Source organism: Phaseolus vulgaris, chromosome 5 (genome assembly GCF_000499845.2).
Source record: "Phaseolus vulgaris cultivar G19833 chromosome 5, P. vulgaris v2.0, whole genome shotgun sequence".
Lineage (NCBI taxonomy): Eukaryota > Viridiplantae > Streptophyta > Magnoliopsida > Fabales > Fabaceae > Phaseolus > Phaseolus vulgaris.
Genome location: NC_023755.2, coordinates 2675382 through 2697520, shown reverse-complemented (window position 1 = coordinate 2697520; position 22139 = coordinate 2675382). Strand labels below are relative to the sequence as shown.

The following is a 22139-nucleotide window of genomic DNA, read 5'->3' as shown; positions in this document are numbered from 1 at the left end:
TATATATAGGCTGGGGCTTAGGTAGTACCTGTGACTGGGTGTACAATTTGTTGATGTGTCGGTAATCTCCTTCTTGCTTCAAGGCTTCTTCCTTAAATGTTGATGCTCGGTCGATCGGAGTTACTTGCAAAAGGTACTCCGATGCTCAAATAAGTACTCTAGTTAAGGGTGTGTTCTGGTAAGTGAAAAAAAACGTACCTCATTCCTCCACAGAAGGTCATATTTATAGCATTAATTTACAGGCCCTAGTCGTATCGTGATCCCTTATTGATAGGGATGTGTATCTTTTAGTTAATCGGTCTCAGGTGGACCTAAAGCTAGGGACTGCATAACACAATTAAAACGTTAGGTGAGCACAAGGAAACTTGACAGTTTTGGGACTGTTGGAAAGGGAAATCCAGTTGTTCCGATCGACATAGTGCCCCTAAAAACCATCGCTCCTCCCATGAATCGAAAATGGGATCAGCCTGCAAAGGCAACCCAACAAAATGTAGAGGTAGATCTTCCTCACGACAGATTTCCCTGATCGGCCCCCATCTCCAAATAGCACAGGGTGTCCATGTTGCAATGTCACCCGAAGAGGAGAGTATAATTGCAGTTGTCCCCACGAACAACTTGATTACGAAGTTCATCGAGCTCCAAAGTCGAGCGCTAGTGGTTGGTCGCACTCTCAGAGAATAATTAGAAAGAATCATATCGTGGTGGTAACCAAGCTAAAGACCGAGCTTGCGGAACCGTCAGGCTCTTTCAAAGCAACGCTAGTGGCGATGAGGGCGCTAGAGGAAAAAATGCGCCAAGTCTGTATCGAAGCCGAGGAGGCAAAAAAGGCATTAAAAACCAAAATGGAAAAGGAAAAGGCCGAGGGCGCCAAAGAGAATGGCAAGGTTGGAGAGAGAGAGAGAGAGAAAAAGTACTATTCGTCGAGGTGGAGAAGTGTCAATCCTCCATGCTACGCATAAGCGAGGACTGCTATCATCAAGTATCCTTTTTCCATGGTATATCTGCCGAGGACGCCCAATATGATGTGGAAAAAAGATGTCGTTGAAGGGAAGCTAGTGTCGATCAGCGGAGGTACAAATGAGGCGATGAAGGATGTTGAGGGCCAAGGAGAAAATGATGCCACCCCACAAAACGAGTCGGAGCCGTCTTTTGAGGAGTTATTTGATCCTCTGTAAATGATTATCTTGGGTTCGGGATGTGGGCATAAAACAATTTGTTGAACTTATAGTTTCTAAATTTTTATGGTTTACATGTCCAAACATACTTGCCTACTGATCAACCGATCGATATAATATGTTCATTATTTGTTAACCATAATTACTCTTGCTTTCGTAATGATAACATTATGATTGATTGAGTAATTTTATAAGTTGTCGTAAGAACGTGTTAAAACTTTAGTATGGCTGACCGAGCCAATAAGTCTCTAAACCCAAATTCCAGAGTGCTTGACGCCTGGAAGATATATCACAAAAAAATCGGATCTACCAATTCCTGACGAGCTTGAAGGTCGTCTTTGACATGCACCCAAGTAAGAATGCACGTCCATAAACGAATCACAAAAAGAAGATACGGGGAAGAAAATGCAGGACGTTTTGTTTTCAGAAAACCAATTTTGTTCACTCTCGATCTGGGACTTAGTACGCCTTACTCCTTGAGTGTTTTGGTCTGAAATTTTTACCAGACGTTCGTCATTGTATCTATTGAGTTTTGGCTGAGATTTGAGCCCCAGATTCGGCCCACACAAGATTGACAATAAATTTTTAATTGATCACTGCCAGGGCTGAAATGAAGGTTCGTTCGTGTGTGAAACTCTTTCGATTTTTTTCGTGGGTCAAAACTCATCCGTTTGACCTGAAATTTGTCGCATTTTGTCTCGAATTCAATGGAGATTCTTCCTTGGAATTTCAGGAAAAATCAATTTCGGAAGAATTTTTCAGAAATTTCCGCTCAAACCAAGGCTATACTCTACCAAACCTTGTGAAATTTCGCCCTACTTTCTGCAACTTTTATTCTGCGACCGCATTGCGCTGAAAAAATTCACACAAGTACTTTCATATGTTGTTTGCACCCAGGTAAGGAGGCACGTCCATAAACGAATCACAAAAAGAAGATACGGGGAAGAAAACCCAGGAGGTTTTGTTTTCGGAAAACCAATTTTGTTCACTCTCGGTCTAAGAATTACTACGCCTTACTCCTTGGGTGTTTTGGTCTGAAATTTTTACCAGACCTTCGTCACTGTGTCTATTGAGTTTTGACGAAGATTTGAGCCCCAGATTCGTCCCACAAGATTGGCAATAAATTTTTTATTGATCATTGTCAGGGCTGAAAGGAAGGTTCGTTCATGTGTGAAATTGTTTGATTTTTTTCGTAGGTCAAAACTCATCCATTTGACCTAAAATTTGTCGCGTTTTGTCTCGAATTTAGTGGAGATTCCTACGTGAAGTTTCAAGAAAAATCTATTTCGGGAGAATTTTTCAAAAATTTCCGCTCAAAATAAGGCTATCCTCTACCAAAACATGTGAAATTTCGCCCTACTTTCTGCAATTTTTATTCTGCGTTCGTATTGCGCTGAAAAAATTCATACAAGTACTTTCATATGTTGTTTGCACCCAGGTAAGGAGGCACGTCCATAAACGAATCACAAAAAAGATACGGGAAAGAAAAGCCAGGACGTTTTGTTTTCAGAAAACCAATTTTGTTCACTCTCGGTCTTGGACTTACTACGCCTTATTCCTTGGGTGTTTTGGTCTGAAATTTTTACCAGAACTTCATCACTGTGTCTATTGAGTGTTTTGGTCTGATATTTTTACCAGACGTTCGTCACTGTGTGTATTGAGTTTTTGCTAAAATTTGAGCCCCAGATTCGGCCCACAAAATTGGCAATAAATTTTTTATTGATAACTGCCACGACTGAAAGGAAGGTTCGTTCGTGTGTAAAATTTATTTGATTTTTTTTGTGGGTCAATACTCATCCGTTTGACCTGAAATTTGTCGCGTTTTGTCCTGAATTCAGTGGAGATTCTTACGTGGAATTTTAAGAAAAAATATTTCGGGAGAAATTTTCAGAAATTTTCGCTCAAACCAAGGCTATATCTACCAAAACTAGTGAAATTTTGCCCTACTTTCTGCAATTTTTATTTTGTGTCCGTATTGCACTAAAACAATTCACACAAGTATTTTCATATGTTGTTTGCACCCAGGTAAGGAGGCACGTCCATAAACGAATCACAAAAAGAAGATACGGGGAAGAAAAACCACGACGTTTTGTTTTCGGAAAACCAATTTTGTTCACTCTCGGTCTGAGAATTACTTCGCCTTACTCCTTGGGTGCTTTGGTCTGAAATTTTTATCAGACGTTCCTCACTGTGTCTATTGAGTTTTGGCTGAAATTTGAACCTCAGATTTGTCCCACAAGATTGGCAATAAAAGGGCTGAAAGAAAGGTTCGTTCGTGTGTGAAACTGTTTGATTTTTTTCGTGGGTCAATACTGATCCGTTTGACCTAAAATTTGTCGAGTTTTGTCCCGAATTCAGCGGAGATTTTTACGTGGAATTTCAGGAAAAAACTATTTCGGGATAATTTTCGCTCAAACCATGGTTATCCTCTACCAAAACTTCGTATTGCGCTGAAAAAATTCACACAAGTACTTTCATATGTTCGTTGCATCAAGGTAAGGAGGCACGTCCATAAATGAATCACAAAAAGAAGATACGGGACAGAAAAGGCAGGACGTTTTGTTTTCAGAAAACCAGTTTAGTTCACTCTGGGTCTGGGACTTACTGCGCCTTACTCCTTGGGTGTTTCGGTCTGAAAATTTTACCAGACGTTTGTTACTGTGTCTATTGGATTTTGGCTGATATTTGAGCCCCAGATTCGTCCCAAAAGATTGGCAATAAATTTTTCATTGATCACTGTCAGGGCTGAAAGGAAGTTTCGTTCGTGTGTGAAACTGCTTGATTTTTTTCGTGGGTCAATACTCATTCGTTTGACCTGAAATTTGTCGCGTTTTGTCCCGAATTCAGTGGAAATTCTTACGTGGAATTTCAGGAAAAAACTATTTTGGGAGAATTTTTCAAAAATTTTCGTTCAAACCAAGGCTATCCTCTACCAAAACTTGTGAAATTTCGCCCTACTTTCTGCAATTTTTATTCTGCGTCCGTATTGCGTTGAAAAAATTTACACAAGTACTTTCATATGTTGTTTGCACCCACGTAAGGAGGCACGTCCTTAAACGAATCACAAAAAGAAGATACGGGGAAGAAAAGCCAGGACGTTTTGTTTTCTGAAAACCAGCTTTGTTCACTCTCGGTCTGGGACTTACTACACCTTACTCCTTGAATGTTTTGGTCTGTAACTTTTACCAGACGTTCTTCACTGTGTCTACTGAGTTTTGACTGAGATTTCAGCCCCAGATTCATCCCACAAGATTGGCAATAAATTATTTATTGATCACTGCCAAAGCTGAAAGGAAGGTTCGTTCGTGTGTGAAACTGTTTAATTTTTTTCGTGGGTTAATACTCATTCGTTTGACCTGAAATTTGTCGTGTTTTGCCCCGAATTCAGTGGAGATTCATACATGGAATTTCAGGAAAAAACTATTTTGGGAGAATTTTTCAAAAATTTTCGTTCAAACCAAGGCTATCCTCTACCAAAACTTGTGAAATTTCGCCATACTTTCTGCAATTTTTATTCTGCGTCCGTATTGCGCTGAAAAAATTCACACAAGTACTTTCATATGTTGTTTGCACCCAGGTAAGAAGGCACGTCCATATACGAATAACAAAAAGAAGATACGGGGAAGAAAAGTCAGGACGTTTTGTTTTCGGAAAACCAGTTTTGTTCACTCTCTGTCTGGGACTTACTACGCCTTACTCCTTGGGAATTTTGATTTGAAATTTTTACCAGACGTTCGTCACTGTGTCTATTGAGTTTTGGCTTAGATTTGAGCCCTAGATTTGTCCCACAAAATTGGCAAGAAATTTTTCATTGATCACTATGAGGGCCGAAAGGAAGGTTCGTTCGTGTGTGAAACTGTTTGATTTTTTTCGTGGGTCAATACTCATTCGTTTGACCTGAAATTTGTCGCATTTTCTCCCGAATTCAGTGAAGATTCTTACGTGGAATTCCAGGAAAAAACTATTTTGGGAGAATTTTTCAGAATTTTTCGCTCAAAACAAGGCTATCATCTACGAAAACTTGTGAAATTTCGCCATACTTTCTGCAATTTTATTCTGCGTCCGTATTGCGCTGAAAAAATTCACACAAGTACTTTCATATGTTGTTTGCACCCAGGTAAGAAGGCATGTCCATAAACGAATCACAAAAAGAAGATACGGGGAAGAAAAGCCAGGACGTTTTGTTTTCAAAAAACCAGTTTTGTTCACTCTCGGCCTGGGACTTACTACGCCTTACTCCTTGGGTGTTTTGATCTGAAAATTTTACCAGACGTTCGTCACTGTGTCTATTGGGTTTTGGATGATATTTGAGCCCCAGATTCGTCCCACAAGATTGACAATAAATTTTTTATTGATCACTATCAGGGCTTAAAGGAAGGTTCGTTCGTGTGCGAAACTGTTTGATTTTTTTCATGGGTCAATACTCATCCCTTTGACCTGAATTTTGTTGCGTTTTTGACCGAATTCAGTGGAGATTCTTACGTGGAATTTCAGGGAAAAACTATTTCGGGAGAATTTTTCAAAAATTTCCGCTTAAACCAAGGCTATCTCTACCAAAACTTGTGGAATTTCGCCCTACTTTATGCAATTTTTATTCTGCGTCTGTATTGCGTTGAAAAAATTTACAGAAGTACTTTCATATGTTGTTTGCACCCAGGTAAGGAGGCACGTCCATAAACGAATCACACAAAGAAGATACGAGGAAGAAAAGCGATAACTCTGCTAGCACATGTTAACTATTTACTTATTTTCTTTGCAGAAAGAATGTTGACCCATATCAGTAAGGTAGAGCTAGTCGAGATGGCTAAAAAGATGAGGGCAGCTGCTAAGATGCCCAAGGATTCTTTAACTCGGAAAAAGAAGGCTCGAGTCACAATTACCCAAGCCCCGACCGAGCAAGAGGAGGAAACCACCTGGGAGCTTGTTTTTAAGAGGAAAAGGAAGGCAATTGCTCCTCCTACTGAGCACTCTATTCAAGAATGCGAAGCGGAGAGCTCTAAGAGGAAAAGCGTGTGGGATCTGAGCTTCACAAAGAAGTAGAACGCTTTCAATTTGAGCTCAAGCATTCAAATTGTTCTGACCTCAAGTCGTTGGACAGCATCGCTAGGGTCAATCACCGCATCCGAGGTATTGTCCGCTTTGGAGGTTGTTGCTTTGTCACGGTTTTTTCCTAAAAAGGCGCCTCAAAGGGTGAAGGGATGAAGGAGTATATAAACTGCCCTTGGCCTCGATTCCTGAGCGATGTGGAGAACAAGCTCTTGGTTGAAGTGGACAAGCTGAAAGGGGAATTGACCCGTAAAGATGAGGATCTTGCCAAGACCACAAAATCATTTAAGCAAGATGTTGCCTAATCCTATCTTGTGGGATTTGAGGCAGTTGTCGAATAAGCATCAACACTTAATCCCACCCTGGACTTCTTAGAGTTCAACCCAGGTAAAAGCCTTTTGACAACTAATAACTTCCTAATGCATGGTTGGATTTCCTCTTCAAAAGTTTGGGTATCTTCTTCACTAGAGGATGAAGAAGAGTGTTCGTTAAGGGAAATGTCTTGTTCTTTGCAAGAGACATTTTCAAGACACTTAAAACATTGAATATTTTTACTCTTAACTTCTTTAGAAGAATCTTTATCTTTATATTTATCTTTCTCTTTTTGTTTGTTTTTATCCCTATCTTTCTCGTATGGTCTACCTTCTTTACTCAAAGTATTTATTGTCCAATGAATACTCTTTCGTTGTATAAGATGATGTAGAGTAGTTCTTTAAAGATGATTTTCTTTTTGGATTTGCTCTTCTACTCTCACACAAAGTTGAACTAAATCATTTAAATCATTAAAGCTTAAGAGTTCATCTTTATCTCTTATTTCCATATTGAGATTACTTTGGAATCGAGCGAGAGTTGTCCTAGGTTCTTCTCTAATCTCAGCCTTTAACACGAGTAACTCCATTTTTTGTCTATATTCTTCTACTCTCATGTTTCTCTATTGGAGGTGTTGGAGTTTTTGCATTAACACCCTATCACAATATGATGGTACATATCTCTTCCTAAGGAAAAATCTTAGCTCATTCTATTATTTGATGGAAGGGTTTTAGTTAACTTTAAGGTCTCCTCCTAACTATAATTAGCCAATAATAACACAAACTTGTAAATTTTTTAAAATACTCTGTATTATGAATTTGATTCTCAAATTTTTATCACAAGTGTGCAAGACAACAAATAAGCACTGGTCTAATTTGCATAACAAAATATGCACTAAAAATTTTTAAACAATTGAATTACCCATAACAGAGAACTCACAGTGCACTGAAAACATTCACACTGAACATCATACTTTTATGAATTATAACTTTTTAAGACAATATTTTGATATGCCTTTTTAATACATTGATGCTAACACCACGAGCTATATGTGTTTATATGTGTTTAAAATTGATTGAAACATTTTTTACAAACAATTGAACTTGCACTCTAGGTTTCAAGAAAAGGATCTAAAGAATTCAAGCAATTAGAAAAATAACTTGCAAGATAATTAGAGGATTTAGTGAATTGAAGACTTGCTATGATCTAAAACAAGTGAATAACAAAAAAAACATAAAAAGTACAAAACTTATACAATTAAAAATCACAAACACGACTGTCATGTTAAGTGGAAACACAGACACTGTCATGTATCTGTATTTTCTAATTTTATTATAAACTAAAGTTTATCTGTAATTTTTAAATATTATTATAAATTTATAATAATATATAAAGTAAATTAGCATTTTTAAATATGCCGATTCAAGAAATACTTTCTTTTAAGAGAAATGAATTAATTTAATTTGAAAAAAAATCTAAATCAAATATAAAAACTGATTATTCAATTTAGTTTTATTTTAATTAAATATAAAATTTATTCAGAATTAAATAATATTTTACAATTCAATCTGAATTTGATCTTCTAATTTTATAACCATAAAATTATTAATTTTTTAAAATTCTATAATAAAAATTTAGTATGTTTTCTTAATAATTACTTCATATTTGCAATTTTAATTTTATGGATAAATTGCTAATCTTACCATCATAAATTATATATATATATATATATATATATATTTACATTTTTGTTACCATATTTTCAAAACTATAAAAATATAATTAAATATAATAACAAATATTAATAAATATATTTTTTAGTTGTTAACCAAACTCTAAGTATATTTTTTAAAATATTTCTCTTTTTGAATTGATTTAATTTTAAATATTTTTTTATTTTTATTTTTCAATTATAATTAAATATTCAACTTAAAACCTAATATAGTTTTTAAATATAGTTTTCTTATAACATTAAAATTAAAAATTAAAAATTTCATATTTTTTAATTAGAGCACACTAAGGTATATAGACCAAATTATTATCTTATAATTTCAATAATGTCTAATAATGTCTAATATTTCGATGCTATTATACGTTTCAAAATCTAAAATTTTCCTTCAGTACGGGTATTATCATTATATATTTTAAACCGTATTCACAATTAATTTGAATACAAAAAATTGTAATCTTGTAAATAATATCACTTTTAAAATCTTTTTCTCCATGTAAAATAATAATAGTGGAAAACAATATAACAAATATAATAAAAATTAAAAAGTAACCAGATATGAAAAAACATGTTTAAGCTCAAAACAATGTTGTTATTCGTAGAGAACTTATATAATAATATTTTAAATTAAAAAATAAATAAAATATTAATTTATTTCTTTAACAATTGCGATAAAGACTTCACTTGTGTATTCAACATGTTACCTACCAAAACAATCCTTTGCATGCACTTGTTTTTTTTTTTCTGTGTTTGCCATGACAGAGCAAACAAATCCTTGAAAACAGAGTCTCCGAACTTCTTCTTCCTAAACTCCTTCAAATACTTCTTCTTCCACAACTCATTGTCACTGCAAAGGAATCGCAACTCTGAACATGTGCAAGCTACTTTCGCCAAATCAACACCAGGAACACGCTCCAAGATCAACCCCTTAAGCTCCCTCGGTAACTTCATCAAACAAGGTGGAAGATCCAATCCACCCTTTTCACAAAGGTCAATCAACAGGGGCAATGCAACTCTGTCTTTCACCATCTTCAACATTTCAAAAACTTCTTTCCCTTCACTGCCTTTAGATTCACCGTTCACCAGCCTCAACTCCAATGGCCGGACATATTTACGTTTATCCAAACAAACATGGTGCAAGTTCGAACCAGAATCATCGGACAACCCCCCACAGACATTCACAAAATGTTGTCCCAGTCTCTGAAACTTCAAATTCACACTATGAGAACCACCACCTACCAGAATCTGAGGCAGGGTATACCTCAACGATATCATTGAAGAAAACGGCGAAGGAGAATCATCAAGAGAGGGAAAACAACTAATTGCTGTACCCGAATCCTTGTCGATTCTAAGAAACCCGTGTTCAACAACCACTCGGTGGACCGTCAACGTTAACAACTTGAAATCATTAAGGTCGTTTTTCGGAACCCTTCTGAGAAAGGAAGGTTCTGAATCGGTACTCAGCACCACCGCCTCATCGGACTCCACCTCTGCAGAATCCAAAGTTGGATGCTTTTCAACGGCGGGGGTGAAAGGGGCATCTCCGGCGAGGGTTTGGGAGGAGAAGGCGGCGGGGTTGAAGGAGTAGAAGATGAGGTGGTGGTCGGCCACGCCAAGGGAGTGGAGAGAAACGTGCGGCGAAGAGGCGCGAATTTCGTCCTTTCTGTTTAGGGAAAGGTGCAGAGAAGAGGAAGAAGATGAAAAAGGGAGGGAGTGAGAAAGGGTGTCGACGAGTTGTTGCAGAGAACATGAATTTGGGACTTTGATTATGAGGGTTCGGTTCAATTCCAAGGATTTGAGTCTCAGTTTCATCGTCTTTGTGTTTGATTCCGCGTCTCTTCAGTTCTTAAGAGATGAGATGAAATAAATCAATATATAAAGACAAATTTTCTTTAAAATATTTCTTAACTACTTTTTGAATATACACAGTGGATTTCTCAAGCTTTCACTTAATCAGTATTTAATTATTTGGTAACTGAAAATTTCTTCAATATATAAACATAATTTCTTTTTAATCTGTTTCGTAACAATTTTTTTTGGTCTATGTAATATTTTTTCGATTTTAATCTTATTAACAGAAATACAAACACTATCTGTATTTTTTAGTTGTATCATAAATTTATGTGTACGTCTATTTTTTTTTAAATATTAAATTTATACGGTAATATTTTAATTTATTAAAAACTCATGTGTATTTGTATTTTTAAATGTAATATTATAAACTTATGCTATAATATTCTAATTGATTATAAATTGTGCGTATTTATATTTTTTAAATATTATCATAAACATTTAAACTTTGTGTTTATTAAAAAAAAATTATTGATCAAAACACAATAAATATAGTAGTTATATGTGATAAATTTACATCTATCATTTCAAATTATAACATATATTTTATATACATATGTTCTACTCTCACACAAAGTTGAACTAAATCATTTAAATCATTAAAGCTTAAGAGTTCATCTCTATCTCTTATTTTCATATTGAGATCACTTTGGAATCGAGTCAGTATTGTCCTAGATTCTTCTCTAATCTCAGCCCTTAACATGAGTAACTCCATTTTCAAGAAAAGGATCCCAAAGAATTCAAACAATTAGAAAACATAACTTACAAGACAATTAAAAAATCTAATGAATTGAAGACTTCCTATGATCTAAAACAAGTCCAGAAAAAAAAAACCATAAAAAGTACCAAAACTTATACAATTCAAAAAACACAAATACAAATCAAGAAACGATGACCAACATTATTTGCAGCATTTTAGCAAACACCTAATGAATGCATTCATAAATATGAAATTATGACAAATTTGAAATCACATTACATGAACTTTTCCCGATTAAAATTCAAGAAGACTAAAAAAAAAACATTTAATCGTAACAGCTCATGCAAAAACCAAGCCTAGTCTTCATGGTTTTTGGAGGTTCAAGGTGACTTAGTGAATTTGAACCGTTTAAATTTGCAACTATTTCGTGAATTTGCAAGGATTCATTAAATTTTGCACTGTTGAAATGGAAAAGGAATGGAAGCACTTTATAATCTGTAAACAAAATTTTTCTTTAATCTGTTTCATAATATTTTTTTATGTACATAATTTTTTCTGATTTTAATCTAATTAATAAGTGGAAACACAGATAGTACCATGTTTATGTATCTGTATTTTCTAATTTTATTATAAACTAAAGTTTATCTGTATTTTTTAAATATTATAATAAATTTATAATAATATATAAAGTAAATTAGCATTTTTAAATATGCCGAGAAATTTTGTTTAATAAGATTTTCCATTTCATACACTTTCTTTCAAGAGAAATGAATTAATTTAATTTGAAAAAAAAATCCAAATCAAATATAAAAACTGATTATTCAATTTAGTTTTATTTTAATTAAATATAAAATTTAATCAAATTAAATAATATTTTACAATTCAATTTTAATTTGATCTTCTAATTTTATAACTATAAAATTATTAATTTTTTAAAATTCTATAATAAAAATTTAGTATGTTTTCTTAATAATTACTTCATATTTTCAATTTTAATTTGATGGATAAATTACTAATCTTACCATCAGAAATTATATATATATATATATATATATATATATATATATATATATACATTTTTGTTACCATATTTTCAAAATTATAAAATAAAATAAAATATTAAAAAAAATTAATGTTTAGTATGTTTTAGATGTTAACCAACTCTAAATATATAATATTATAATTTAATGTAATAAATAGTTTAATTTGATTTTCTTAAAAATGTTTAATACAAAATTTGAACTAAACTAATTAATCAAGAAACGAAAATACAAAATTCATCAAAAATTCAATTTTAATCTTATTTAAAATGATTTTAAAATATTTCTCTTTCTGAATTGATTTAATTTTAAATATTTTAATTTTTTTAGTTTTTTATTATAATTAAATATTCAACTTAAAACCTAATATAGTTTTTAAATGACAAAGTAGTTTTTAAATATAGTTTTCTTATAACATTAAAATTAAAAATTAAACATTTCAGATTTTTTAATTAGAGCACCTAAAGTATATCGACCAAATTATTATCTTATAATTTCAATAATGTCGATTTTCGATGTTATTATACGTTTCAAAATCTGAAATTTCCCTTCAGTGGCTTCCGGGTATTAATTGGATTTTAAGAGTGTTAATTTTATGTTATCATTATATATTTTACACCGTATTCACAATTAATTTGAATTTTTTTTTTAATCTTGTAAATAATATCACTTTAAAATCTTTTTCTCCATGTAAAATAATAATAGTGGAAAAAAATATCACAAATATAATAAAAATTAAAAAGTAACTAAATATGAAAAAACAAGTATACAAGTGATTCACGAGGAGAACTTATATAATAATATTTTAAATTAAAAAAATTAAAATATTAATTTATTTGTTTGTTAAATGCAAAATACATTTTTATTTATTGTTGATAAACACGGACACTATGTATAATCTCTAAAGTGTAATAGATAAAATCTTTTTTATCCTTTAATAAACTTATGTAAGTTCATAAACTATTAAAATTATTGAAATAATAATATTTTTGAGGGTTGTATGCAAGCGCATGTTGTCAAATTATTCAGATTCTTATAAATTATATAAATTGAGAATAAAAATTTATATGTACAAATATGCTTCAGTCTTCTTTAGAAAAGAAAAAATATTTTTCAATGAGGGATTGAAAAATATTTGTTCTTTATTTTTATAATTATACTTACAATTTATATAATAAATTTAAATTTTTAACAATTTAATGTATTTCTTATTTCTAAAATTATGATAAAATAGAGCTAAAATAGTAAAAATTACAATTTGAATTGGAGAACTCACAAGTATATGGTGTATATCTTACCACGGTTAGAAACGAAGAGCTGCACCGCACTAACGAAGAGTTACGTCGTGGCTATCTGGAGCTGAGCACGACTTTCACATACGGCACCGCGTCTCGTACCGAAAGCATAAGGTACTTGGTTGTGAACGCCGACTCGACGTACAACATCTTGCTGGGAAGGCCAACCTTGAATCAGCTAAGAGGGGTGTCGTCCACCCGACTCGGCCCGGCATGAACCACACTCAACTCAACATGAAATGAGTCAAACCTAACTCCACCCAAGGTGGGTCGACTCGACCCAATCCAATGTGGGCTTAAGTGACTTGATGTAATGTGAACCTAACTCTACATGACCTAACTTCAATACAACTCTACTTAGACTGGATGTGGACTCGACCCAACTAGACCCAACCTAGGTCCGACTCGACTCAATCTAACATGGACCCAACTTGACTCAACTCAACTCAATTGAGTTAGAGGTGGGCCCGAATTCACTTGGGTCTGAAATGACTTGACTCAAGTTGGTGTCCAACATTACTCGACCTGACAAGAGCTCAACATGGGTATAACTCGACTCGATCCAACATGGGCCTAACTCTACTTGGCATGACGTGGACCCAACTTGACTTAGTCTAATGTGGGTTTGATTGGACTTAACCCGACATGGACTCAACTTGACTTGGCCCGACATGGACCCTACTCAACTTGGTCTAAGATGCGCCCAACTTGACTAGGCTTGATGTTAACCTGGCTTGACATGACTTGATCGAGTCTAACATTGACTCAGTTCAACTCAACTTAACGTGGACCTTATCAATCTTGACTTAACCTGGACCAACATGACCTAAGCCCAACGTAATGGACCTACTTGACTTGGGTTTGACCCAACCTGTCCATCTTAACCTAGGATCGATCAAACAAATTAGTTATTCGTGACTCAACCTGACATAGGCACAACCTAACTTGACCAACATGAGTTCAACCCACATTGGCCTAACAAAAGCCATCTTAACATGACCTAACCTATCCAAAACTGGACTAAACTTGACTTAGACTTAGTCATACCAAACTGTTCTTACTCAACCTAGACCTAATTCGTCTAAATTTGACCTAAACACAACCTGGCATGACCCATGTTAACCATGTTGAAATGCACCTAACCTAACTTGATCTAAGTCCAACCTAACTTTGTTCATACTAAGTTTGGATTTACATTAAGTAAATGTTTTTAATGTGTATAAAGGATTTTTTTCACTTTCTTTTTAAATGTTTATTACTTTAAAAAAATTGTTCATGGGTTTGGCCCTAACCCATGGGGATTTTATTGTCATTTTGGCCCTATGGGTTTTTTCTTATGTGGGCTTTTCAACCCTTACCCATGTGGGTTAGGGTCAAGCCCTGTGCCTGGCCAAAGTGACAAGTCTATTTACAAGTTGAAACCTCTTCAATTAACCAACCTAGTCTGGCATGTCAACTAAGATATTGTAATTATCCTAGAATAGAACGTACACAACCTAAAAATATTGACAAAGTAATGGATTAGGAGTAAGTGGATGTCCAAAGGTACTTTCCTATACAGAGAAAATCTAGGTTTGATCAATCACTAATCCTCATTCAGCATGGTATAATCTTCTACTTCAGTTTCTTTATTCATTTTGCGCATTTCATCGATCTCAATTAATAACAACGGATCTTGCACCAGCTTATCTCCCTGCAATATCTTTGGGCAACCTGACATAGAGATTTGGTTAAAGAGAAACACAATGGTGGCATAAGATTCATGTAAAGGTTCAAACGAGACAACAATCATCTACCTGATATTGGGCATTGACCACGTTGTTGCTTTGACTTCAAATACTGCATAATTACTTTCTTTTCATAAATGTGCCTACATTCCATGCTGCATCAATGAAAGGGAAACATGAGTTACATATATTATATCATCATCATCTTAATAAGGCATAACAATAATTTTTCTTTTAATGAGTTGTTACAATTCAGAACAAAATAAGCCATTTTAAGACTTCATAGTCAATTCTTAATAATAGTATGTTGTAGTATCGATAATCGTCTTGTTTCTCATGAAGTGCCTTGGTGCTAACATAAAGGGCATCTAAGACGTAGCTGGTGAGCCATGTCATGAAGCATTATTTGACACCACTAAAACAATGAAAACTCTTGCCAGCTAAATTTTGAATTTTCATTTCCATATTTACATGATTCCAGGAATTGTAATGAACTTTCCTACATACAGAGATTTCCTACATACAGAGATGTGGGATATACCTTTATGGACAAGTGATGCTAAAGATTAAATAAATACGAACTCTCACGGCGAGTAAACAAGTCAAGCATAGTCAAAGACTTTTAAGTTGTATCTCAAGCATTAATTGTGATAAAATTGCTACTCATACTCTGATAATATATTAAAGTGGTAAAATTTAAAGCTTGAAATTGATTTGTTCAAAAAAATGAGCTCAGCTTAATTATTTCATTTATAACTTGATTGTTTTCTTTTCCTAGATCAAATTTTCCTTTAAGTGTTTTTTTGTTTATTAATTTAGTATTTTGTTGAGTACATATACTAGAAAATGAAGAGTAAAGCAACTCTACAAAAAGTTGAGTTAGGTAAATAGTGTATAGTATTAAATCAATAAGATTAAAATTTACTAAGTAAAACAAATTATTAGTATACATAAATTTTCTTATTTATCGTTGCTTATTTTGTGGTAGAATACACAAACAAAATCACAGGCTGTACATGAGCTTTTAACAAACCTATAAAGCCTGAGCCTACCTGAGGTAAATATGCATTATAGGTTTAAAAATATGCCTTCGATTACAAGTACATAGATAAAAAAGTAACAATAATAAATTATTGTTTTTCTTTTTATAACATCAGTTATTTTATCATTTATTTTATTTAGGTTCAGGCCACAGCTGAGAAAAAACACAGCAAATTGAAAATTAGAAAGATACAAACATGTCTTTCTTAATGATTTGCATGTGGATTTTTCAGCCTTAAACCTGAAGTCAACCCCTTTTATCTCCTGGATGAATCAGCAGCACAGACCTTAATGGCACCATATTCCACCAGATAGCAGGCTTAACATGCTCAATATGTTATCCTTTCAACAGGAATTTTCTGATAATTTAGACTAAATCTAGAATTACCAAACGTAGCACTTTTAATTTTGCAATCAATTTTTTCACCACATACCTAGGATTTTTTTCCTGTTTACCCATTCTGCCTAGCAAACGACATGCATACATTTCAAATAAACACATTTGTCAAGAAATAAAGTTGTGATGGAAAAACAATTCAGTCAAATAAATTATGTAAACTTTAATTAAAATATAAACAAAAAAGCTGTAACTCAAACTACTAACACAGAAGAAAACATTATTAACAGAAACAGGATGGTTCATATGTTACCTGCGAACTGGCTCTACAAGCTCAGTGATAGGCTTTCCAGTCAATGGACAAGTAACATTTAAAATATTAGACTGCGTACTGGTCATTACAATATCCTCTTGCTCTTCACCTGGCATTGGCTGTCCCGTGTGATGAACATTCTAAGGATCCAGATAAATAGCAAGCAAATTAGATTTGTTACAGGAATCCAGCTAACAATACTTCGCAGAAGGAACTTAGTAAAGTCCCAGTAGGCAGGTTACAAAAGTTACAAATTAAACAGGATCATGGAAGCATAATATTATAAAATGAAATGCATATTAAAATGTGCAAAGTACAAACCAGTATTTACTTCTTCTCTCTCCTTCCTCTCTCAGTACATAAATACTGGTGCGTGTGTGTGAGCATGAGAAAAAAAAAATGCAACTATTCACTCATGCAGTGGCAGACAATCTAAGGAAGTGGAAGCCCTGGCTCACTCAAAAAACTTATACCTATTGTTTTGTACCTAAAACATTTTAGTGGCTCAATAAAACTATATTTTCACCATAAGTGATTGGACTCCCACTAACTTAAACATAAAAAATGGAAATTGCTGATAGTTTTTAACATCATTCTATTATCACAAAGAGAAGAAAAAAAAGTGAAAATGCATAGAAGAGAGGAGGTCGGTCAGCTGAATCTTTGGCTCTTTGAGATGTTTATAAAACACTAGACCTTGTTTAGTTTATGAAGCATTTATTGTGGATGGTATATGAGCAGTTGTAAATGAATTCTATCCTATGGATTTCTAAGAACAAGAGAGGATTGATTTGAGATTTCAATTTCAACAACTTTATTCTTGATTTTGTTGGTTATTCAGATTTGAATAACTTGTCATCCAAGTGTGAATTGTGTGACGTTTTAGCAGAAACAACAAAGGCAAACACATCTAACTTGAGTGAACAAGTAAGTTTGCTTTATCTCAACTCTTCCAGTTTCTACATCTATTACAAAAAGATCATTTCAGCAATGAAAATAATCAAAATAAGACTGCATAATAAGATAGAAGACGAATTTCTCACAAATAATATGGTGATTAATGTTGAAAGAAATTGCTGAAATGTTTAGTTCGGATTCTCTCACAGATGACTTCCCGGTTTTTTAAAAGGTTCTTTCAATTAAAGTATTTAAAGGAGCAAAGAGCAGCAATTTAAATGCAAGTACATTTTTTCTTTTATATAATTTGCTGTTAGTTTACACTGGTAGGTTATTTGAAACTTTTGATTAAATTATATAAGAATAGTGTAAGCTTGATTAGATAATTTTAACTAGTATCTAGTGGCTCCCCAAAACAATTATAGTCAAAATCCACCACTGTCAAGAAAAAGTTGACAAAAATATTCGTTGAAAGAGAAATGTTAGCAAAAATCAAAGTAATATGCTGTTTCGAACATACTATTTATTATTGACCGAAATTTATAGAAAATTATGAAATTTTATAAGTTCCACTCATGATTTTGTACTTTCCAACTAATTTTAACCAATGATAAAGTGTTAATGGATTAAAATGTGTGTTACTAGCTCTCTGTGACTGCAAATTACATTAATGGGAATTCTTACCAGAGACAGTAGTTATATCTCTAACATTGCCAGAATCTGAAATCATTGCCAGCAATAAAGACAACACTCTAGTCACTAGATGAGTGGTAGATTTCCCAATCTTTAAATTCAATCACCATTACATGAACAAGATATTTAAAAAGAAATGATACTACACTATAAAATTAGGGAAGTCTACTGATTACCAACCAAAAATAAGAAAATAAACGCGATAGTTAATTTCATCCACATGGTAAAACAAAGCAACATACCCACACAGCTTCCTTAAACTGGCGTATTAAAGGATGTTTAGGAAGATCTGAAGATTGTTTGGCCTTAAACTCGGAAAGCTCATCCTCAAACAACTTACTAAAATTAGTGAACTGCAATTGTTACAAGAATAAGATAGTTAGATTTCAAATTATAAGTAATAGCATGCACATAGTAATAGAAGAACTAAACAAAAGGTGTCAAGAACCTCTTCTCCAGGCTGGTATCTGTTGGTAAAAACTTGAACCGCGGATGAAAATTGTACACTTAGTTCAGATAACCCTACTAACTCAATAACCGCATCTTCAAGCTCCTTCACCTAAAATGATTTTCACATTTCACTCTAGCTCAGGAAATAATGTTATCAAACACAAAGATGTTGAATGGTTGAAAAAGAGAAAAACCTTGTCAGGGAGGTTGTCTTCCTCCAATTGAACTGCTATGTCCTTCATCAGAAGCACGGTTTTTCGGATATCCTGAAAAAACCCTAGAAAATAAGTGACGAGCAATGAGAAACGGTGAAGAAAAGGGGAAGGGTTGGAGTTAGTTACGGCGATGATCGGCTGAGAGTCGGAGCAGAAGGTGGAAGCGGCGTTCTTCATTCGTGCAGCGACGCCACCGCTGCCATGTGAAGTTGACGCCATTCTCCGAGGGGACGGAGGGAATTTTGGAGGGAGAAAGCTAAATAATTCAAGTTCGCGAGAACACAGCGTTTCTTCAAGGCTATGACCATTTATTTATTTATTTATTTATTTATTTTCTGAGTGTGAGAAAGCAATTTATCGAGTGTGTAGCATTTTATTCCAATATCATTAAAAGAATCTAATTAAATGCATCAAATTGAGAAATATTTTTTATTTTTTTATTTAATCATACATTAATATATATATATATAGATTTTATAATAATAATAATAAAACATAAAATTAAGAAAATTATTAATCTATTCATTCAGCAATTCGTTAACAGTGAAAGGCTGGGTTGAGAAAGGAAAACATTCATATAAAGAACAAGAAAAAAAGAAAAAAACATAAAAAAAAATAAAAAAAATGAGAAAGTTTAAGGTTATCCAATAGAGAATAAGGGAGCATAATTATAATATTATATAGATATTAAACGAAATAATTCATATGACACTGTCATGAAAATAATATTTCCAATAACCCTCTTTTCTTTTTCTTGTGTTCATAATAAGATTTTTTTTTCAAATTTCTTTATTCTTTAATAGTAAAATAATGTTTGCTCCCTATGATAGTTCAGAAAAACTAAACATGTACCATTTAATTATTATTAATTATTTTATAATCTATTTCATAAAATTTATTTTAAAATATTATTTCCCTTCTAATTAGTTAACCATTAAAAAAGTTGTTATTTATAATAATAGTTTTTTTTATTAAAATTTAAAATCATAAAATTTGAAAATTTTTATTTTATAATACATAAAAAACTTTTTATAGTAATTAATATAAAATACATAATGTAAACAAATTTTAAAAAAACGGGTTTTCAATAATGATTACAACATATTCTATTATATATATATATATTTATATATATATATATATATATATATATATATTTATTGTATATATTGTAGGCTGGGGGCTTAGGTAGTACCTACAATTGTTGATGTGTCGGTAATCTCCTGGTTGCTTCAAGTCTCCTTCCTTAAATGCTGATGCTTCGATCAGAGTTACTTACAAAAGTTACTCCAACGTTCAAATAAGTACTCTAGTTAAGGGTGTGTTCTGGTAAGTGGAAAAAAACGCACCTCATTCATCCACAGAAGGTTCTATTTATAGCATTAGTTTATAGGCCCTAGTTGTGATGAGTCGGACATCAGTTATTAACTGACATGCATCGTGGTCCCTTATTAATAAGGATGTCTACATTTTAGTTAATCGGTTTCAGTTGGTTTGTGAGAGATATTTTTCGTATATTTTAAGAAATTATGACTCATTCAATACCACCATTATAACTGTCATTATTGTCATTTATTATGTACCTTGAGATGTTATATAACTCAGTCGGTTGGTCCTAAGGTCGAGACTGGCTCATTTGGTGTTGACTGGTACACTTGTCCCCGAGGCTCGAAGAAATTAATTTTCTGAAGAGTTCGAGATGACCGTTGGAGTTTGCGAGGTCAGATGTGATCATTTGGACATATTAAATGCTTGGTAGAGATTTGACATTCACTTTTTTTAATAAAGCTGTCGTTTTATGAGCACTGTTCAATTGAAGAGATCTAACAATTCATATGTAATGTCGTTTCATATGACGAGTGACATGGGCCATTGGATGAATGTGGATCTAACGGTCCAGAGTTATTCACATGGTAACCTCTCTCCTCTTCGGTTTCCTATAAATAGGGCATCATTTGAACTCACTGCTATAGAGTTTACATAGTGTGCTTTGAGTGTTGATTCTGTCAAACTTTCTTTCGCTTTTCGTAAATTCAGGTTAGTAATGTCTTCTTCCTCCGACTCCTCTGATAGTGTAGTTAATATTGACTCATCCAATGTTACTTGCACCGCATCTGGTAGTGTGGGAGACGTGAGTAACTCAGACCACTTGGTCGGGTAAGACGGTTCGAGTTACGAGTGGGTTGATCCACATGTCTTGGACATCCCTACTTGCTTCAAGAGTCCAAATGATTTGGATAAATTTTTATCCAAAGTATCCTTCTTAAAATTGGATTCTCCCTCAGACGCTTTGATGGTCGATATTTGTGGTTACACCGATCGAGTGTGCCACGGATGAGAGAACGCACCCCACGACTTTCTTTTTTGTTTACAACACATGTTTTTATGACTTACATGTCACCCTTCCCTTCGACGAATTCACCACAGGGTTCTTTGGATCCTTAATGTGGCGTTGACCTAGTTGCATCCCAATTATTGGGCGGTCCCTTCAGGCATTTAGAATATTTTCAAGATATTGCCTACGCCTCAATCATTTCTATTATATTATAATTCATGTCCGAGTACTCCCATGAGTTAGCTGTCTTTATCAAGTCGACCAACGAGTATTCAATTTGCACCCTACACCACGTCATATAAAAAATTCAAAGAGAAATATTTCAAATTTTTTGTGGAGTTGGACGACAGACCTTATTTTTATGATGCGGAAGGGAGAACGAAGTTTCCTTTCCATTGGACCCAAAATTCAACAAGAATTGTCTCCTGGGCAAGGTCTTCGATGACTCCATGAGATAAATAAATTTTTGTTGTTTTCGACCATCTCCCAAATAAATTGCCTACTCGATTGTTGGTAGCGTTGTATGGGTCGTCCAAGAGGTGAACAAATTTTATTGGTATGTAGACTTCTTATGTACTTGATTGTATTCACTATGTTGAGAATGTGTTTAATTTGTTTGTTTTTTGCAGCCTTCATGTCTCGGATGGACCTAAAGTTAGGGGACTACATAACACAATTAAGACGTTAGATGAGCACAAAGAAACTTGGCAGTTTTGGGATGGTTGGAAAGGGAAATCCAGTTATTCCGGTCGACATAGTGCCTTCAAAAAACACAACTCCTCCCGTGAAACGAAAATGGGATCGACCTGCAAAGGCAACCCAACAAAATGTAAAGGCAAGATCCTCCTCACGTTAGATTTCCCTGATCGGCCCCCATCTCCAACTAGCACAAGTATCCATGTTGCAATGTCACCCAAAGAAGAGAGTGTAATTGCAGTTGTCCCCACGAATAACTTGATTATGAAGTTCATCGAGCTCCAAAGTCG

General features: G+C 33.7%; 2 protein-coding genes across 2 annotated transcripts; both read right to left on the bottom strand.

Moving 5' to 3' along the window:
• Positions 1 to 8894: 8894 nt before the first annotated feature.
• On the bottom strand, positions 8895 to 10128 carry LOC137834807 (F-box protein SKIP22-like). Its single transcript, XM_068642997.1, has one exon. The coding sequence runs from the start codon at positions 10069 to 10071 to the stop codon at positions 8911 to 8913; it is 1161 nt and encodes a 386-aa protein (XP_068499098.1). The 5' UTR covers positions 10072 to 10128; the 3' UTR covers positions 8895 to 8910.
• A 4462-nt stretch (positions 10129 to 14590) lies between these two features.
• LOC137834806 (E3 SUMO-protein ligase MMS21-like) lies at positions 14591 to 19143 on the bottom strand. Its single transcript, XM_068642996.1, has 7 exons — positions 18945 to 19143; positions 18798 to 18869; positions 18602 to 18712; positions 18396 to 18506; positions 16564 to 16703; positions 14942 to 15027; positions 14591 to 14858 (listed from the first exon to the last, which is right to left on the bottom strand). Exons 1-7 carry the CDS (start codon positions 19035 to 19037, stop codon positions 14731 to 14733), a joined length of 741 nt encoding a protein of 246 aa, XP_068499097.1. The 5' UTR covers positions 19038 to 19143; the 3' UTR covers positions 14591 to 14730.
• Between the last annotated feature and the right edge of the window lie 2996 nt (positions 19144 to 22139).

Bases quoted from the DNA above. Each gene is read 5' to 3' on its own strand.
- LOC137834807 (XM_068642997.1), bottom strand. From the start codon at position 10,071: ATGAAACTGAGACTCAAATCCTTGGAATTGAACCGAACCCTCATAATC.
- LOC137834806 (XM_068642996.1), bottom strand. From the start codon at position 19,037: ATGGCGTCAACTTCACATGGCAGCGGTGGCGTCGCTGCACGAATGAAG. The intron at 15,028-16,563 runs GTAACATATGAA...TCATTGATGCAG, and splicing joins CTTGTAGAGCCAGTTCGCAG to CATGGAATGTAGGCACATTT. The intron at 14,859-14,941 runs GTAGATGATTGT...TCTCTATGTCAG, and splicing joins TGGTCAATGCCCAATATCAG to GTTGCCCAAAGATATTGCAG.